At 44.4% G+C, this 19866-nt stretch overlaps 1 protein-coding gene across 1 annotated transcript; it reads right to left on the bottom strand.

Moving 5' to 3' along the window:
- Nucleotides 1–2734: 2734 nt before the first annotated feature.
- On the bottom strand, nucleotides 2735–19639 carry LOC121081636 (myosin heavy chain, skeletal muscle, adult-like). The gene is made up of 39 exons (XM_040580831.1): nucleotides 19469–19639; nucleotides 17712–17952; nucleotides 17480–17623; nucleotides 17230–17386; nucleotides 16856–16883; nucleotides 16640–16757; nucleotides 16454–16546; nucleotides 16010–16073; nucleotides 15745–15843; nucleotides 15543–15646; nucleotides 15330–15468; nucleotides 13980–14098; nucleotides 13733–13882; nucleotides 12856–13026; nucleotides 11801–12110; nucleotides 11630–11709; nucleotides 11028–11115; nucleotides 10816–10933; nucleotides 10518–10641; nucleotides 10296–10432; nucleotides 9939–10194; nucleotides 8732–8974; nucleotides 8341–8517; nucleotides 8112–8257; nucleotides 7933–8023; nucleotides 7455–7844; nucleotides 7090–7216; nucleotides 6871–6989; nucleotides 6407–6603; nucleotides 5922–6105; nucleotides 5670–5835; nucleotides 5372–5496; nucleotides 4872–5180; nucleotides 4568–4771; nucleotides 4179–4304; nucleotides 3913–4083; nucleotides 3722–3826; nucleotides 3487–3582; nucleotides 2735–3050 (listed from the first exon to the last, which is right to left on the bottom strand). Exons 2-39 carry the CDS (start codon nucleotides 17913–17915, stop codon nucleotides 2895–2897), a joined length of 5835 nt encoding a protein of 1944 aa, XP_040436765.1. The 5' UTR covers nucleotides 17916–17952; nucleotides 19469–19639; the 3' UTR covers nucleotides 2735–2894.
- Between the last annotated feature and the right edge of the window lie 227 nt (nucleotides 19640–19866).

Here is a 19866-nt window from a genome sequence, read left to right as displayed (position 1 = left end):
TGGTGTTGTAACTAGCAAATGCTCTCACAGATGATCAAAACACCAGAGTGGAAGTCCAGGGTCAGGTACCAACTACTAGATGATGATTGCTTGCTTGCTTAATTCCTTCCTTATTTCCTTTCCCTTTCTCGCTTTTCATTCTTTTCCTACTTCTTTCTCTCAATTTCTCTCCACCCGCCCACCCCCCACCCCCCCTTCTCTCTCTCTCCTGCTTCTCTCTTGCTTTCTCTCTTTGACTTTCTGCCCTCTCATTTTCTGTTATTGGGGAGGAACACACTTTCTGTCAAGGCAAAGTTTTTGTGGCCTGAGTATATGGCCAGTAAGTACTTAGAGAACTGGAAAGCTGAATCTGGTGGTGTTGGCAAGAAGCCTCTGTAAGGAGCTTTTTTCTGCAGGTCAGAAATACTTTCTCCATTTAATGTACACTCTCTCTATAAGAATGCCTCTTACAGAGCTGATGCTTTAGTGCTTAGAAGACGCACCCTACTCTTTCATGCCCATGCTGTTTAAGGTCAGAGAACTCTGTAGTCCACATACAGCAGCAGCTCTAATGGAGCTCATCAGCTGCAACTATTTTAAACCTTCTCTTAGAGATGTTACTTTATGCCTGTTATGGACCGATGTTTTCCCCAAGATCAGTTATCTGTGCATCAGCACTTACCAGGTCACAAGCAGTCTGACTCCAGAAATAGTGTGTCAGTGCAAAATGACTCCTGTCATCCAGCTAAGGCAGCAAACCACAAAGTGACGAGAAATTAGTTTTCCTTACCCCTCCCCTTCATATTTATTCCACTCTGATTTGAAGAAGTCTCCAATCGTGCTTTCCAGGATAGCCGGTGACAAGGCCAGGTCAGCCCAGTGCAATGTGTGGGACTTCTCTCCATTTCCCATACATGCAGTTTGAAGTAGATAACTGGTCAAAGATGTTGTCATTTAAGGAATCTGCAACATTACCTTTCATCAGCTGAGCATCTGGGAACAAATTCTCAAGCCACAATTTCTTAGAGGTGATAGGAGAGCCCCAACATTTTCAAGTGCTTCAAGTGTATGATTCTTCCACAGTCAGGTCAGGATGTTTGTTTTGGATGGTTGTTGTAATATTGTTCAAAAGGAACAGGGATTTTAGGCATCAAAATACAGTTCCCAAAGTGGCAGTATTTGCTAGTCAGTCAGCGGGTTTGGAAAGGTACCTATGGAGTCAGAAATATTTCTCCATGGTTCTGCTGAGCCACAGCTGCACTATGCTGACCTTGACATTAAGCTTTTGGGGTTGTGTGTTTGTTTAAAGAAATATGTGATTTTGTAGTAACAAAATCCTTTTGCTTCCTTTCAAGGTGTGGAAATCAATGTTTTGTCTGGAAAGAAAGAATCCCACCTATTTCTTGGAAGCGTACTGTCGGAAGGGAGAGAGGAGAGGGGTGTTTTTCCTTCTTTGGTGCCCAGATATCCCTGGCACAGATGCAGCTTTCACAGCTTCACACGTAAATATGCTGTCTCTCAAGAGCATCACTGATAGTGACACAGGAGTCCACGCAGGGTGTCAGCTTTTCCTTAAATATATTTAGCCGCTGCCTAGCAAACTATTTCCCTATTTAGTTATAACATCGGAGGATTCCTTGGGTGCAAATTCAGCATGCTTGGGAGGAGGACCTATTCCTGAATGCTGTTGCTGCAAAGACACTGACTGCTGTGGTCAGTGAAAAAGGCTCCCTTCCTGCTGTCTCCTGCCCACCTCCTCTCCAACTACTGCAGCTGCCTCCCACAGCAACTTCACAGCTCCTTGAAGTACTCCCTGGAAATGTAGCAGTGTAGAGCTAGTCGGGGACTTTAGAGACCCCCTAAGTGTCCCTGTAGTGAAAGAGAGCCTGACATCTGCTTGTAGAATCTGCCCTTAACAGCTAACGCGATGCACCAGGGTCCAGTGCTGCCAGAGGGGCTGTTCTATATTTTAAGCTGTGCTGCTGCTTCCTGTGCAGGTAATTAGGCAGTTGCCTCTGTTAAACACCTATTCCAGACAAATGAAGCACTAACATGTCATTGTGATCTCCCGGTGGGTACAACACTCTGCTTCAGGGTGGAGGCGTCAGTGCTATCCAGCCTTGCCCTCTGCTCAGACTGCACAGCCTCCTCGTGGCCCTGACAAGGATGGTGAGGTTGGGAGCCGTTCTTTCTGCCTTGAAACTCTTCCTCATGGTCAGCTTTTCCTTGTTTGTATCCTGCCCACACATTGCATTCTGATTTTGCTTGCATTGCTACCCCACATGGGATGAAAAAACAAGTCAGTGACTGTTGGCTACTTCTTTCCATCCAGTGTTTGTACAAGAAAACCCATCCTTTGCTGCCAAAGGCAGCCAGGAAGCACTGATTGGAAGTGTGGAGCTGAGACGTTTAGTGTTCCCCTGTATCCTCAGAGTGTCAGATGAGATTTTTCATGATGTCATGTTCCCAGAGCTGATCTCATTGCTAGTTTTAGATAGTCAAACCCAGTTCCTTTTGACATGTATCCTTGTAGAGCATTGGTGTATGAATTCTCTAACAGAAAACCTAACCTGAAATAACATTTCTGTTGCTGGGAAACACTGTAGCGTAGAGCAAAAAATCTTGTTTCCTCTGGTGGCTCTAACTGTAACAGTAGCTGGAGTAGAACAGCTTCTGGATCTTACTCCAGAAAATAAATTAATTTCTGGAATTTACTCCTGAAAATAGTCAAAACTTAAGTAACTGCAGAACTGAGTTATAACAACCAAAAGCACTGCTTCTGCTGTGTATGCAGAGGAGTCTACTGTCTTTATTCTCTAGACTTAAACATGCTTCGAAGATGAGTTACAGAAGAAAGTGACGGAGAGGTTCACATTTTGTGCAGCCCTCGGGTCACTTTGCTGCCTCATGAATCCTCACTCCTCCTCTGCTATCTTCTTACTGTGAAACTCTCGGCTCTTCGCTCGGAGCTTGTTGACCTGCGACTCTGCAATGTCAGCCCGCTCCTCGGCTTCCTCCAGCTCGTGCTGGATCTTGCGGAACTTGGAGAGGTTGACATTGGACAGTTCCTCCTGTGTGGGGAGAGGGAGTTGGTGGTGAGGAGCCCAGGGCAGGGGTTTCACTCCACCTGCACCTCTCGGCCTTGCGGGGCTGTAGCTGTTTCCCAAGGGAAGGCAGAGAACTCCTACCTCCCACCTACTACTGCTTACACGTAAGTCTCACACAGACCTCCTCATCCTCCCTTACTCAGGACCCCACTGTGCCAAGATTCACCAGTACTATGTCACTCTTCAGGAGCTATTTCATCACTTGATCTTGCCATATGTGTACTTATTCTCCCACACATTTCATGCTCATGTGCCAAGAGTGCTTATCTGGATTGACAAAGACTCTAAAAACCTTGATTATTTCTCACTGACATTTTCCTGATTTCTGGTATTCATCTCCTCAGTGCTTGTGTGATACTCACAGAAAGCAACACTTGCCTATCCTCCAAGCAATACTTACAGCCTCCTCAGCTTGTCTCTTGTAGGATTTCACCTTCATTTGCAGCTTGTCCACCAGATCCTGCAGCCTGAGAATATTCTTCCGGTCCTCCTCAGACTGGAGTGGTTGGAAAGCAGGAAAGAGCGTGAATCAGTTTTCCCACCATGTGAGTTAACAATTCCCCTTGACAACCAAGTGCAAAAATTTTTGCTTCCTGGGAGAGGGTGTGTGAGGCCAAGGAGGCCTCCTGCCTTACCTGGTAGGTCAGCTCCTTCACCCTCCTCTCGTACTTGCGCATGCCCTTCACGGCTTCAGCGCTGCGCTTCTGCTCAGCATCAACCTCCCCTTCCAGCTCCCGCACCTGCAACGAGAAGCCCATCTTTGGAGCTTCCCTGCTGGCTGCTAACGTGGCGTGCTCACTCATGCACAAAGAAAAGCCCCACGCACTCTGGCCTCCAGCTTCTGGATTTGCTTCTTGCCTCCCTTCAGAGCCAGCTGCTCGGCCTCATCCAGACGGTGCTGCAGGTCCTTCACCGTCTGGTCCAGGTTCTTCTTCATCCTCTCCAGGTGGGCGCTGGTGTCCTGCTCCTTCTTCAGCTCTTCTGCCATCATGGCTGCCTGATGAGAGCAAAGGGTCAAAGCCATTGTGGGGCTGGAGACCATGTGAGGGAAAATACGCCCACCATTGGCACTGAAGGGAGCCCCCAACTCACATCTGTGATGGCCTTCTTGGCCTTCTCTTCAGCATTGCGGGCTTCCTGGATCGTATCCTCCATTTCACTCTGGATTTGCGCAATGTCTGTCTCCAGCTTCTTCTTGGTGTTGATCAAGCTGGTGTTCTGTGCAACAGGAAGGACGATATTTGCAATGTCAGACGTAATGCCTCAACACCAAGAGCTAAAAGTGTGAGTATTGTTTCTTGAAAGTCTTTAACACAAGAGTCCTCTTTAGGGCCACAGCTGCAAACCGGACATGGCTGGCTGTCTGGAGCAGCCCTATGACGGCGTGGCTCTGCATGTGTTTACACAGCAAACACTCACAAGATGCATAACAATCACATTCTGTGTTGTGGATGGGACTAATTTCCAGAGCAGTGCCTGACCTGGGTATGGAGGAGCTGCACTCGTTCGGTGGCATCCAGAAGCTCCTGCTCAGCCACCTTCCTTGACCGCTCCGTCTGCTCCAGGGCTGCCCGCAGCTCCTCAATTTCAGCCTGCAGCAGGTTTGCTCGGCGCTCCACCATGGCCACCTGCTCCTTCAGGTCCTCCTGCGTCCTCAGAGCATCGTCCAAGTGTATCTGGGTATCCTGCAAAAAGGACAAGAGAAATGGCAAGGTGGCAGCATGCGCTTGGGCACCAGAATTGTCAGGGACGTCATTTCTCTCCCTGTCGCTTTGCTGAACGGACCTTGAGCACAGCCTGCGTGTTTCTCAGGTTCTTTTGTGCCTCTGCAGCCACGCGGTTGGCATGGCTCAGCTGGATCTCCATTTCATTCAGGTCTCCCTCCATCTTCTTCTTCAGCCGCAGGGCCTCATTCCTGCTCCTGATCTCAGCGTCCAGGGTGCTCTGCATGGACTCCACAATTCTGAGGTGGTTCCTCTTCATCTGGTCAATCTCCTCATCTTTCTCTGCTATCTTCCTGTCAATCTCAGACTTCACCTGGTTGAGCTCAAGCTGGAGGCGCAGGATCTTCCCCTCTTCATGTTCAAGGGACGCCTGGACAAGTGGACACAAATATTGGTAATGTAGATAAGGCCACTGCTCATTTCTATGTAATTGTAGAATATTGCAGGAAATCTCAGCTGTTTACACTCCCCAGCCAAAAGAGAGGGGAACAAGCATTTTTCAGCCACATTTCCCCATTGCTCATATCTTTAGTGCAGACTCCAGGGATTATGGGCGTGTACCTCAGCTTCCTCCAGGGCAGCCTGGATTTCAGATTTCTCCTGCTCAATCTGCTTCTTGACTTTCTCCAGCTCATGAATGGCCTTGCCTCCCTCTGCAATCTGCTCTGTGAGGTCAGCGATCTCCTCTGCAAGGAAGTGTGAAAAATGGCATGGTCAGGCACAGACCTGAATGGGAACAGGCCCTGGGACACCAAGGTGACAAACATCATCTTATCAGTTCAGGCCCAAACCAGTTTAGTGTGACAAATGGAGAAACCTGTGAGAAAGCCCAGCCAGGAGCAGAGGGCCAGGGACTTACGCTGCAAGTTCTTGTTCTCACGCTTCAGCGTTTCCAGGTGGTCCAGGGACTCCTCGTAGGCATTCTTCATCTTAAACAGCTCCGTGCTGAGGGAGCGAGACTCCTTCTGGGAGGCCTCCAGCTCAGCCTGCGTTTCCTCATACTTCTGCTTCCATTCTGCCAGGATCTGAAGGGAAACGGCACGTGAGCGTGGATGTGGCAATCGGGAGGGGACGCTCTGCCCAGGAACCCCAGGGCTGGAGCCCACAAGACCTTGTCAAAGTTCTTCTGCTTCTTATCCAGAGCTGCGCAGGCAGCATTTGATCGCTCCACGTCAATCATCAGGTCCTCCACTTCATTCTGCAGCCTCTGCTTTGTCTTCTCCAGGGAGGCACATTTGGCATTCACAGCTTCAACGTGTTCCTCTGCTTCCTGCAGGCGCTGGGCCAGCTTCTTCCTGGGAAATGTAAGCACAACTCACAGTTAGCAGACAGGAACCAGTGTGCTTTTCACAAAAGTGTGCTTAATCGTTTTGTAGTCTGCAGTTCACAGAGGGTGATGGTTTCATTTGTGATGTTTTTAGCTTTTTCCTTACCAAACCATTAAACCTTCTATAGAATAAATTTTCCCACCTTTTGTTACCCTCCCCTAAAGCAAAGCCGTGACTTGTTCCTCAGAATATCCCTGTGTGTTCTCTTTCAATGTCCCCTTGGAAATCTCAGTACCCTTTTGCTTCTTTACACACTGTCACTACATACTTGGCCTCCTCCAGCTCCTCTGTGCGCTGAATAGCGTCCGTCTCGTATTTGGTTCTCCACTGGGCCACTTCGCTGTTGGCCTTGGACAGGGCGCGCTGCAGCTCCCCCTTGGCTTCCTGCTCCTCCTCGTATTGCTCCCGCAGCAGGTCACAGTCGTGGCGAGCAGACTGCAAGGCGTGGGCCAGCGCGTTCTTGGCCTTGTTAGAGAGCAGGGTTGTTACAATGAATGGAAATATCCTGGGAAATCTCTTCTAATGAAGTTAAGACTGCAAACATGACTGCTGTGAGGGTGTAGGTGTTTGCAAAAAAGGACAGACGTAAGTCTAGAGGGTGAAATCCACTGTTTGTACTTTCTACACAAATAAATATCTCCCATTATATCTTGTCCTATGCAGACCCTGTCTCCACTAGGCAGTGTCGAGTTAAGAGTGTTTTCAGTGGCCAGATGTAGGAAAATTTATCACCTTTATCTCTTCCTCTAGGTGTCTCTTGAGTTCCTCAATCTGTTGGGTGAAAGCTTGCTTGCCTCTTGACAGCTGAGAAATCAGAGCATCTTTCTCCTCCACCTGGCGTGAATATTCACCTAAGAATGCACACAGGAAATATTTTCATTGTAATTTGTGACCCAAACAAACTGGTTTAGAATGTCCTCTCATTCAGCACCACAGAGGAAGCTCTCTCACCTGACTCTGTCTGTAGACGGGCTCTTTGAGCACTGAGGTCATTGATCATGCGCTGATGCTCTTCTTCCTTTGTCTTAATCTCACTTAGTTGGTCTTCCAGAGTGCGGCACATTTTCTCCAGGTTTGCCTATGGAGATCATAGATCATGAAAGATGAGTATCTGGATGCTTTCGTAGTCTGAACAACATGATTCTCACCAGAAAAATGTGAACAGTTGTGCAAGCGATATACTGTGCATTGGCATAAGAAGGTGAGAAATACAGTTCCATGTGAAGACAGAGTTATACTGTAACATGGCCATATTTTAAAGAGACATATTAAAACATCATGTATTTTCAAGTTGTTTTCATTATATTTTTGTGTACCTTGGCTTTGGAGACAGACTCCATGTTACTGGCCAAGTCGTCAATCTCCATCTTGAGCTCACTCTTCTCCTTCTCCAGCTTCTGCTTCACTCGCTGCAGGTTGTCGATCTGCTCCCCAAGCTCAGCGGTGCTGTCCGCGTGCTTCTTGCGCAGGGCCGCAGCCGTGGCTTCGTGCTGCAGCGTGGCCTCCTCCAGGTCGCGACGCATCTTCTGAAATTCTGCCTCACGCTTCTTGTTCATCTCAATCTGAGCGGCGGTAGCCCCTCCGGCTTCTTCCAGGCGCTCGCTGATCTCCTCTAGCTCCCTCGACAGGTCAGCCCGATGCTTCTCGGCTTTTGCCCGAGACGTTCGCTCTGCCTCAATTTCCTCCTCCAGCTCCTCAATACGAGCCTGGGGAACATTAGGCACCCTTCGCACCCATGCCCTCCTCCTTCCCGGCCTGAGACTGGCTGAGAGAGGGGAAGGGCCAGACACTTGCCTGCAGCTCCTTGATCTTCTTCTGTAACTGCATGCCCAGGAGCTGCTCATCCTCAATTTTGCTCTGGATCTGGCTGATTTCAAAGTCTTTCCTTTGGGCAAAGCAAACTGTGTTAGCGTCTGAGCAAAACCCCCCAAGCGCACCAGCCCCACAGTCTGGTGCCCCACAGCCACGCTTACTTCTTCAGTTTCTCATCCAGCTGCTGCTTGTCGTTCTCCAAATCCATGATGCTGTCATGGGCCAGCTTCAGGTCTCCTTCGAGTTTCCTCTTTGCTCTCTCAAGGTCCATGCGCAGTTTCTTCTCTTGCTCCAGGGACCCTTCCAGCTGAATAGAAGATAACCATCAGCGCTCTACCAGCCAGTTCTATAATCTATACCCGCCCTGTTCTTCTGGACAACCGTGCTTACATCGTCCACTTGCTGCTCCAGCTTGGTCTTAGCTTTGGTCAGCGTATTGACTTTGTCCTCCTCTGCCTGCAGGTCATCCAGTGTCTGCTGATGGGCCTCTTGGAGGGCTTTCTTCTCTTTAGTCAGCTTGGCAATGGTCTCGTCCAGGGCCGCCATCTCCTCTGTGAGGTTTTTCACCTACAAACATGAAGTAAGTGTCAAAACTGCTTAGAAAACATGTTCACTGGTGCAGTGATGTTTTCACTTTGCAGTGTTTTGCCAGGTGTTTCGTTTATCCTTTCAATGCTCACACAAGGCCCAGATCAAAATTCTCCAAAGACAGCATGTCTTACGGTAGCAAGCTCGTACTCTGAGAGTCTTGTTCCATTTCCATGAAGCCCCATGTGTATACCTTGTTTTCGGTGGCATGCTTTTCCTTCTCGACCTTGGCCAGTGTTAACTCCAGGTCATCAATATCTTTCTTGAGCTCAGAACATTCATCCTCCAGTTTCCTCTTCTTGGCTGTCAGCTCAGCATTGATTTCCTCCTCATCCTCAGCCCTTTCAGTCACCTCCTTTACTTTGGCTTCCAGCTGGATCTTGGTTTTGATGAGCTGGTCACACCTTTCCTCAGCATCAGCCAAAGCATCAGCTTCCTGGTGGGAAAATATGTGAATGGGTACTTAATGTTGAAGGAACAGATGTGCATCAGTAAGACTTTTGGGATTACTTTTTGTGAAAAGGTTACTGTTCAGTTGCAGTATGAATTATAAATTTAGAACAAGTCTTTAAATCAGTTTCTTTTTTCCTGACTTTTTCATCAATATATACAGTGTGTACCTCCACTACATTTCACCTGGCTTATTTCAGGTATGTCAGAGGGTTACTTGCATTTTATCGATGTTTTCCTTTTTGCCTTTAGAAAGTGACTGTATTTTATAATGTACCGTATTCAAATTTATGTGGAACTACTGAGAAACAGAAATAATTCCACCATCGAGAAAATATATGATACTCCCATTAGTAGATTTATACCTAGCTAATACATTCAGTGGACACTAGAACAAGATTCATCTTTCCCTGAAATGGACACTTCAACCTAAGGGTATTTCCTAAAGGTTGCTTAAGTTTCTGAGAGGCCACACGTTATTAGAGACAAACATATAAGGCTGGCATTAGTGTTGTGGGATGTAATGGTCATCTGTATCTTCTGGGAGCAGGGCTCAGGTGAGATACACCATGAGAAATGGCACGAGGCTCCTCATTTTGACAACTGCATTAAGGCAGAGTTGTTGGTCAATGGAATCATTGTCCCTGCTCCACTAAATACATGACACTGTCTATAATGAAACTTTATGTCATGAACTCATGTGGAGACATGTCCCTGCAGGCCTTAAGACTAAAAAAATCTTTCTTTAGCTTAAACTCTACTTCTTAATATTGAGATTGAGTGGGGAAAGTATGTGGCCTGAGTTTTACCTTTAGTTACATGGTGTTCAACTTAGAATTATTTTTAAGGCAGTTTAGTGTGTAATTTGAGAGTTCTGTAGTATGCAAGAAGAGTTAGATCTTTATTTAATCATTTCCCTCACGTGAAAAAAAAGTAAAGAAGTTACTCACAGCCTGCACTTGGAGCTGCAGATTGTTTTTTTCCTGCATCAGCTTCACCATTTTCTCCTCCAGCTCCTTCCTCTTTGCCTCAGACTTGGCAAGCTCTTCCTTGGTTTTCTCAAACTCTTCCTTCATGTTGGCCATCTCCTTCTCAGACTCTGCACTCTTCAGCAAGGGCTTGATCTTGAAGAACAGCTTCATCCAGGGCCAGTGCTTCACGTTCATGAATGCACGAATGTTGTACTGGATGCAGAAGATGGACTCCCTGAAGCACAATTAAAGCGCACATTGAATATCTTCAGTATGATGAGTGCCAACAGTTTCCCCCAGGTACAGGGGCTTTAAGTGAAGCTGGGGAATGTCTACCTCCTCTCCACCATTCTCTGGTACTCCACTCTCATGAGGAAGCCCCTGCACCTGGCCTGTGTGCGGGTGATGAGCTGTGCCAGCTTCTCATCCCTCATCTCCTCCAGGAGTCCCAGCAGCCCAGCTTTGAAGAAGACCTTGAGAAAGGGAATGTTGCAGCCCGTCACTGTCAGGCAGAGCAAAGCACAGACATGCCGTAAGTGGGTCAAGGAGGGCTTGTACCTTGGTGTGGCCAAACTTGTACTGCGTGTGATCCACATCGATTGACCCAAGCAGCTTCTCAGAAGCCTTCTTGCTGTCAATGAACTGTCCCTCTGGGATAGCGCTGGCATTAAGCACCTTGTATCTGTGGAAGGAGAAAGGGAAAGACAAGGCTATTTTTCCCCAAGCAACACACACCAGCTACTGGGCCCCACCAGCTCACAGGTAGCTATTTTTGACAACAGAGTCCAGCCTGCACGAACCTACATGAACGAACCAACGTTGCTTTTAATGGTGCTGAGAGGTGCAGTGCTCTTACCTCTGCTTGAAGTCAGCATAGAGGACTCTGCTGGGGAAACCTTTCCTACAAATTCTGATGCCTTCCAGCACGCCGTTGCATCGCAGCTGGTGAAGTACCAGTTCATGCTCCATGGCACCTAGAAATTCCGAGCACAAATGAATGCCAGAGTCTCCATCGCAGAGGGGAAGGGATGTATCAGAGGGAGTTCTCCTTCTGCTTGAGCATCTTACCAGGTGTTTTTGTTTCATTTGGGATGATGCAACGGACAAAATGGGGGTGAGTGCTCCGTAGATTCGTCATCAGCTTGTTCAGGTTCTCCTGTGGGATTATGTATAGGGCCTTATACTAAAGAAATTACTTGTGTATACTCTGAATATAGATGCCAAGGAACTAGTGTAATGAATCTTAGAAGGAAGAAGCTTTCAAATTCAAAATTTTGCTTTAATCAAACTTGCAATGTACTTAAATATATTGTTCAATATAGTTAAATACTTTAGTCTGGAGAAAATAATATCATACTGTATAAATATTTTAACACAAGCTTTTATATGAATAATATTTCTATATACATACTGGATTCTTAGAAATATGTTTCACAAAGAGTGTAAGTGAACTTTCAAAAGAAATTCAGGTTGCTGTTGAGGATTTAGTGAAATAAATCCCCAAAATGAACAGATAATTAACAAGAAAAATCAGTGAATAACCTCTACCCATTTTATACTTGCTATAGTTTCATCATAAAAATTAGGTCATGAGAAGAATGGGAGTTTAGGTAGGTCAGATGTTAAACTACGTTCATGTCACTTTACAGATAATGAAATTCATACTTTACCCGGAAAAGAGCTGAGACTGTCTGGAAAGAAGAACCCTTCTTCTTGCCACCCTTCTTTCCACCACCACCACCACTAGCCTCTAAAACCAAAAAGATTATTTTAATGTTATATTTTATGTTGCATCTTTACATATCATAAAAGTTGGAAAAAAAAGATGTTAGAAAACTAGCCTGCATCTGCTCCGCCATAAGAGGCAAAGAGTAAGGCCAGTGTCTTCACAGAGGATTTCTGGTACAACCCAATGACAGTTTCATTCAGGGGGTCCTTGTTCTTCTCCAGCCAGCCAGAGATGTTGTAGTCCACCGTGCCAGCATAGTGCACCAGGGAGAAGTGGGCCTCAGCCTTGCCTTTGGCAGGCTTGGGCTTCTGGAAGTTGCTGGACTTGCCCAGGTGCTGGTCATAGAGCTTGTTCTTGAAAGAGGTGTCAGTTGCCTTGGGGAACATGCACTCCTCTTCCAGGATGGAGAAGATGCCCATGGGCTGGAAGATAGTACAATAAAAAAGAGAATGCCTGCAGAATAATATAAGCATGACTTTGTCTTAAAGGGACTATAGTAAATGACAGGAAGCTGAGAAAGAAATCAATACCCTTGCCATGAAGAAAATTTCTTTCTAAAAAGTTAGCTTAAAAGATTCACCTGCTTTGCTCACACTTTGACACAGTGATTCAGGAATGTTTCCTGTTCTAAAAACTATGTTAAAATGTCACGAGGAGAAAGATCATATTTAAAAATGTTTCGCAAATGTGTTCATTGTATATATACTTCAGGTTCTGTACTTTTAATCAACTCCCTAAATTATACAAAAAACCCAAGAAATCTTCAATTTCTTGCACTCAGAGTTCAGGCACTGACTGTATTGCCTTGTACTTACATTTTTTCTTAGATGCTACATAGTAAAGTATTGTCCAGATAACTATTTGTACTCTGCTTTGGGATCTGCTCTGTGGTTTGGTTTTTTTTTAAAATGTCCTTTAATCAAGCAAGCAGAGATATCTTCCACACAGAGAAGGTATGTGAGGAATGATTTCCATAGTTATATGTGGACTTTTAATATCTCTAATGCATAATAAGCAATAATACAGATTAAGAGATATTCCAACAACTGAAACTGAATCCATGAAGTTAACCATGGTAGAGACCTTTGTTTTGAATAGCATTTAGCCATTTTCAATTTAAAATAATTAGTTCCTGAAAATACATGACATTTTGAATTAAAATTTTACCTTCTCAATGAGCTCAATGCAGGCAGCCAGGTCCATCCCAAAGTCAATGAATGTCCATTCAATTCCTTCCTTCTTGTACTCCTCCTGCTCCAGCACGAACATGTGGTGGTTGAAGAACTGTTGCAGTTTCTCATTGGTGAAGTTGATGCACAGCTGCTCCAGGCTGTTGAACTTCCCAGTGGGAAAAGAAACCAAGCCATTGTCAATATGCACAGTCCTTACCTTCTCAACCCTTTGTAAGTCTTCCCAGTTAAAACACAACTGCATTATCAGTTGTTATCCCACACCACAGCACGACCTATATGCAATTCCCCAGAGAAATACCTACATAATGAAAGTGAAATTTTTTTCTAGAGCAGATATCCTTAGTGAATGTCCTAAAACTCATAAAGTACTTGGCATTTTTTTTATTCAGCCACAAAAGAGAGGTACCCTGGTCTCCAATTTTTAAATATCTGATTAAACACCTACCTTTTCATTCCTTGGTCTTTCAAAAAACATACAAAACTTTAACCTGTCATATATTTGTTGCTCGGTCTCCAAATCCTGGTTCTGCTCTGGAAGCCTTTATACAAAGTAGCCACAATTATATTGGGTTCTTTTTAATCATTAACATTAGGCTAACGCTGTTAAAATATTGCAACATATAAAATTTCATTTGCTACTTTTACATAAGAAAACATAACTCTGTTCTTGTACTGATGAAGCTTCTGAGGATTTTGGTCCAAAAAAAAAAAGGAAGGTTTTTTTTTTCCCCAGAAAACTGCAAATGTTAAATTAAAATTGCATGTAAAACCTTCAGAAGAATATTACTTGGAAGTCCTCTGATATAGAAGTCTCCCCCTGCAATAGCAGTCCTCAAACCTGCAAATCTTACATCAAAGATCTCAAAGCCAGCGATGTCCAGGACACCGATGAAGTACTGTCTGGGTTGTTTGGTATCCAGCTGTTGGTTGATACGAACAACCATCCACAAGAACATCTTCTCATAGACCGCCTTTGCCAGAGCACCCACTGAATTGTTCACCTAAAGCAAGGAGAAAGGTTTGGAGGTTACTATACTCAGCAGAGGAGAATCAATGGGAACCATCAAAGCATGTCCCAGGCTACCACATTTTTCCTACCTGCTGCACGGTTTGACCCTTGGTCACATACTCATTCCCAACCTTGACTCGGGGGTAGCAGAGGGCCTTGAGGAGGTCAGCTGAGTTCAGACCCATCAGGTAGGCAGCCTTGTCAGCCACTGAGTAGAAGGATAAGCAGATAGAAAAATGAAGACTAACAAGGCATGTGCATTCTGAGTTGTGAACCCTTTCCAAAGCAACTGCAATATTGATTTCCCTTCTGACCAAATTCTGCTTGCTGGATCTCAGAGGAAGCATGACAGTCATTAAAATAAAAAAAATCATCTTTGTTTTGAAAGCTTTTCAGAGCAGTACACCTTATTGGTATATATTGATATATCATAAATATATTGCATATATTAAAAATCTTCATAGAAGCATCTAGAAACAATGTATTAATAATTCATCCTGAAAGCTGAAGTTCATCACTTCAGTCCAGAGCTAATTGCTATGTATAAGCCAGGCAACTAAAAAACGAAGTGTTAGCAGGTTGGCTGCCTCAGTGTAATCCAAAACATGCACTTAGGTAGTTGGGCCACCTGTACTTGGCAGTAGCTGTATAAACACAGACTCGCAGAATTCCCTAAAGGGGAATGCATTCCAGAATCAGAGGCAACAATTAAGAGGTGCCCGTTTCTGAAGACTGACTGTCAGGGCAGAAAAGAAAACATATTCCTTCGCTCAGGATCAAAACCTAAAAATTCAGCCCTGAAAGTGACCATCTGAGAGTATTCTTTGAAGTAGACAAGGTTTAGTCATTTCAAACCATGTATGCAGTATATAACGTTTAAGTGATTAAGTAATCAACTGAGATGTAGAAATCTAAGTCAGTTCTTTCCTATGTAGTGTGTCTACGCTTCACTTGGACTGATGTTTAGGTAATAGTAGTATGTAGTGATGGTTATGGGTTTGAATCTCCAAAGGAGAAGAAAGAAATTGAAGGAAAGTTCCCTCAGCTGAGCAAAATTCCTAAATAACGTCATTTATGAAGGAAAAATTCTAATACTGAATTTAATGGTTCCATTTTCTTTAGAAAAGCAACTAGAAATGTATTTTCTGAAAAACCTTTCTCTTCTCAGTGGGTTTTTAATACAAGCACACTGAGCAGGCTGTGCTATCTAGATCTGTGATACTCTAGGAGAGAATTATGGACACATATGCAATTTATACTTCAAATAAAGATTAGGTAGTAATTAAAAAAAGGGTATATTTTGGATGGCAGTTTCATACCTATATACTAGCTCACCTGAACACTTTTTTACACATTTCCACTGTTTTCTTTCTCCATCTTCCAAATACTGATTATTGATATTCTATTTCTAACAGATCAACCACAGACTTTGCTAATACCTTCTGTGCCATCGGGCTCTGCCTGCTCCTCTCGTTGTTTCTGCTTGAACTTCAGGTTCCCGTAGTGCATGACAGCCCCTGTCAGCTTGTAGATGGCTGTCTTCTCATCAGCAGTGAAGCCCAGGATGTCAATGGCACTCTGCAACAGGAAAAATAAAATAAAAGCTCTGTCTGGGAGAGATGCCAATAGGTATGTTTTTAATCATTACTTACATCTGTAGCCATCAGCTCCTCCTGGTCATTAATGCTGGGAACAGTGATCTCGCCTTGGCTTACGAAGTGATAATCATATGGGTTGGTGGTGATGAGAAGCATGTCTGAAAGCAGGAAGAGGAGGACAAGCAAACTTAGTGAAACAAGTAATAATTGGAGCTGATGTTTAGTAACCTTCCTGTAAGTTCATCATTCTTCCTACCTATTAGCTCTGGCTTCTTGTTGGACATGATCTGATAGAATATGTGGTAGCTTCTTTCTGCTTTGAGCTGGAAAGTGACTCTGGACTTCTCCAACAGATCTGGAGGGAAATTTTATTTAGAAAAAAAGAAGACATGTCAAAAAAGAATATAGGGAGAAAATGGGAAGAAAAATGGGAAAGGCAGGATAGACGGTTGTGTGAAAAGGTAGTGTATGAATAGATGGGTGAACGGGTAGATTGTGAACAGTTCAGGGAAGTGTCTTACATGTCTCAATATCAGCAGAAGCTAGTTTTCCTGTAGCACCAAAGTGGATTCTGATGAACTTGCCCTTTAAAGGAATAAAAGTGTGTTAAGATCTATGTCATTAAAACATACCTGACTGTAAGAGTTTTGCTATTTACTCCACTGGACAGAAGATTTCTGCTCAGATATTTTCTTAAGAATCAGCTCTATTTCCACACTTGACATAAAGTTGTCTTTTACAGTTTTGACCATGAATATAATCAAAAGTGAGACAGCTGTACGTCTTATGTATGATCAATATACAAATGGGAAGGAATGGGTGGATTTCATTAGTCATGATAAGAAAGTCATCATAAGAAAATTCGGTCTTAGTCCTGAAAAAAGTATGGCTGAAAACCAGTAAACAGTTACTGCCATACACTCCTATTTATTATTTTTCAGGAATAATTTGGTTATGCAACTTACAAAGCGTGAGGAGTTGTCGTTCCTCACAGTCTTGGCGTTTCCAAAGGCCTCCAGCAGTGGGTTGGCGCTGATGATTTGATCCTCAAGCGTTCCCTGCAGGATGAGAATTATTGCTGCTTATCCTTTCCAAAAATCATGTCAGGAACAGCGGAAAGCATCGGTTCCAGCCAGCACCTGTTACTTTACCTGCATTTTGCCTGCCTGCTGCTGCTCTTCCTTCTTCTTGTCCCCGCTCGCTGCAATTGTTGCAAAGTACTGGATGACACGCTTTGTGTTCACAGTCTTCCCGGCACCGGATTCTCCGCTGTCAACCCAAAGAGAGACACAGAGAGCGTGTGGTCAGGCAGGAGGTCCCCTGGCACCGGGCAGCCCCGCAGGGACCCGAGCAGGGGGTGTACGTACGTGATCAGGATCGACTGGTTCTCGCGATCTGTGAAAGGGACAGAGTGGAGAACAGTGCTTAAAACTCAATGAAGAATACAGAAAGCATGAAACGCAGTCAGGTAAGTTTAATGTTCTCAACTCTATGCTGTCAGCTTAACTTAAAACACCAACCAAGCAGCCAAAAAACCCTCTAGAACCCTTCAGTGAGTGCAAGGGTGTCTGTAATTCAAAATAGTAGAAAAAATGGGGTGAAGATAGTAAAAGAGTCACTTTTGGCATGTATGCATGAGTACCATGAAAGCTTTGAAAAAGCCTCATTTTATTACTGGGACAGAGCATGCCTTCAGAGAACTTCATGGTACAATCCCTCTGAGATAGACGGAGCCACTCACCAGTCAGCATGAACTGATAGGCGTTGTCCGAGATGGAGAAGATGTGTGGAGGGGCCTCCTGGCGCTTCTTGCCTCGGTAGGCCAACACCACCTCCGGGTTGTACACCGGCAGCCACTTGTAGGGGTTGACAGTGACGCAGAAGAGCCCCGAGTAGGTCTGCGAGGAAGGGAGACAGCACGTTGGCTCCCACTTGGCCTGGCAGAGCAGTTCCTCCCGGCTGCCCAAAGGCAGGCTGCTGCTGGTACTTACGTAGATCATCCAGGCTGCGTAACGCTCTTTGAGGTTGTACAGCACAGCGGGCTCGTGGAGGTGGGTCATCATGGCCATGTCCTCGATCTTGTCGTACTTGGGAGGGTTCATGGAGAAGATTTGATCTTCCTTCACGGTCAGGGTCTGTCAGAGGAAAGAAAGGTCCCTGCATGCCAGCTAAGAGCCCAGAGCAGGAATCAAATGCTGTTTGTAAATCTTATGGTTTACTCACTTCTCCACCTTCAGTCTTGACAGTGACTTTCCCTGTTTCTTTGCTCTGGATTGTCCCTTTCACAAAGGATTCCTTTGCATGTACCACAAAGACAGATGTCTTGGCATCGAAAGGCTTGTTCTGGGCTGCAATTCTTTCCTTTTCCGATTTTCGGAGGTAAGGAGCTGCCTCCCCAAAGATGGCCATCTCGGAATCTGATGACATGGCTGCACTTTATGGAGGGTCTCGTCAGCAGAGATCGCTGTGGAAGAGCAGATATGTTGCCCAAATATTTCAAAAAGTAAGCATTTCTTAGTAGCAGAAAAAATGAGAAATGAATGATACTACACTAATACTATTCATAGGGGATTTTGGAAGTAATTGTATATTTTTGCATAGGTATGATTCAACATATATGGAAACTTTGAAAATTATATTTTTTGAAATTTTTTGTGTTAGGGTCCACTGTATTGCATTCACATTTGAAATAATCCTTAGTATCTTATTAGTCAAGCATTTAGGCACTGTTTTGCAGAGTTAAGTACCTCAAAATTAATTTCAGCTTTTTAGGCACTCTAATTATTCCCAAGTGATACTAATTCAGAAAGATTAGAAGGCTCATACACTGGTGTCTTGAGTGGCATAGAGCATCTTAATGGCTCAGTTTCAGTCTCTAAAACATTTTTAAAATTTTATTAATGATGCAAATATTTGCTAATTTTAGTGAGTTCTTTAATACAGGCATAAATAGTTACAGTGCCTGACAAAAGAAGAGTAATGCTGTTCCAAGGCATACTGACATAGCTCCATTTCTGTTATTTTCTTTTGGTTTTTTTTTTTTTCTTCTTAAATTAATATAATTTTAAAGGAAAAAAATGTTACATGCAAAGGTTCAAAGCTCAACTCAGGAATTTAAAAAAACAAGGATTTTTAAAGCCAGTATTAATTTATCTGAAAAATCACTTTTCCAGCTTTTTTTCCCCCAGAAAATAACAATGGGCAGCTTAGACAAAAGACAAACATTTCTGTATTTCTATCCTGTATAGAGATAGGTACCTAATATTTACACCACCTTTAATATTCTGTTATATTTGTACTAAAATAAGGCAGTAACATGATAATTCTTTATTTGTCCCTGAAGGAACAGGTGGTGGCTTACTGAGAACGAGAGCTGCAGCTTCCTTTTTTTTTTTTTTTTTTTTTTTTAATTAGAGAACAGGCAGAGTAGTAAGGGGAACAAATGGCAGCGTTTTACAGAGATGACAAGCAGAGTTTGTTTGCTCGTAATTGTTCTTTCTGCTCTTTAGTGATTCACAGCAAATTTTGGACAAAATAACACATCCATTCACATGCTCTGAGACAAAATGTTGAATTTTGCACTTTTTCCTACTGTGCTCATATTGGTCTAGTTCTACTGCTGTGACAGCAGAGGTGGGAAGCCAGCACGCCTCGCTCCCTCTGAGGTCTGTTACGCAGAAGTGAAGAATGTCCCCGTGGGGATTTTCTGGTCTGCCATCAGTGGTCAGAGACCTCAAACACAGCCACTTAAAGATTGGACCAGATGGTCTTTTGATGTCCCTTCCACCTGGGCTGTTCTGTATTTCTAAGATTCACCTGAAAGCCTTACCAGCCTTGGGCACACCCCACCACCTACTGTAATCAGTTACACTGGGTCTGAAAATACAGGGTGAAACAGTAATCATTCACTCAGCCATCTAGAAACCCCACCCAAAAGGATCTTTCTCTTTCCTCTAAGAATTAGTAAATCAGGTTCTTACCTCTCGTGACACCAGCTGGGGTCTTGCAGGCTGGCAGCTGGTCGGTACTGTGAAACAGAAATGGCAGCTCCCTGCTTGCTGCTGCACAGAAATCCAGAGTGAAAAGGTGCAGGTGCCTTGAAAGCAGATTTAAACCCTAAGCTGAGAAACGGACTCCCCTCCTGGAAATGAGCATCGGAGGCAGCAGGAATGCTGCGGCACATAAGGGCACCATCCCCTTCTTGCAAGCCTGCCGACCCCATACACTTACCTTGAAGCTTTCCGTGGAGACAGGGCAGACTTGTCACAGGGACATTTTATACGATCTAGTCTGCAGATGCTACAGATGCCTACTCTTTCTTCGGTCAAAAAATTTTTGGCAAAGCATTGTCTGGCAAACTGAACTAAGGGCATAATTG

This window comes from Falco naumanni, chromosome 1 (assembly GCF_017639655.2).
Source record: "Falco naumanni isolate bFalNau1 chromosome 1, bFalNau1.pat, whole genome shotgun sequence".
NCBI classification, from domain to species: Eukaryota; Metazoa; Chordata; class Aves; order Falconiformes; family Falconidae; genus Falco; species Falco naumanni.
This window is presented reverse-complemented; position numbering and strand designations above follow the sequence as displayed.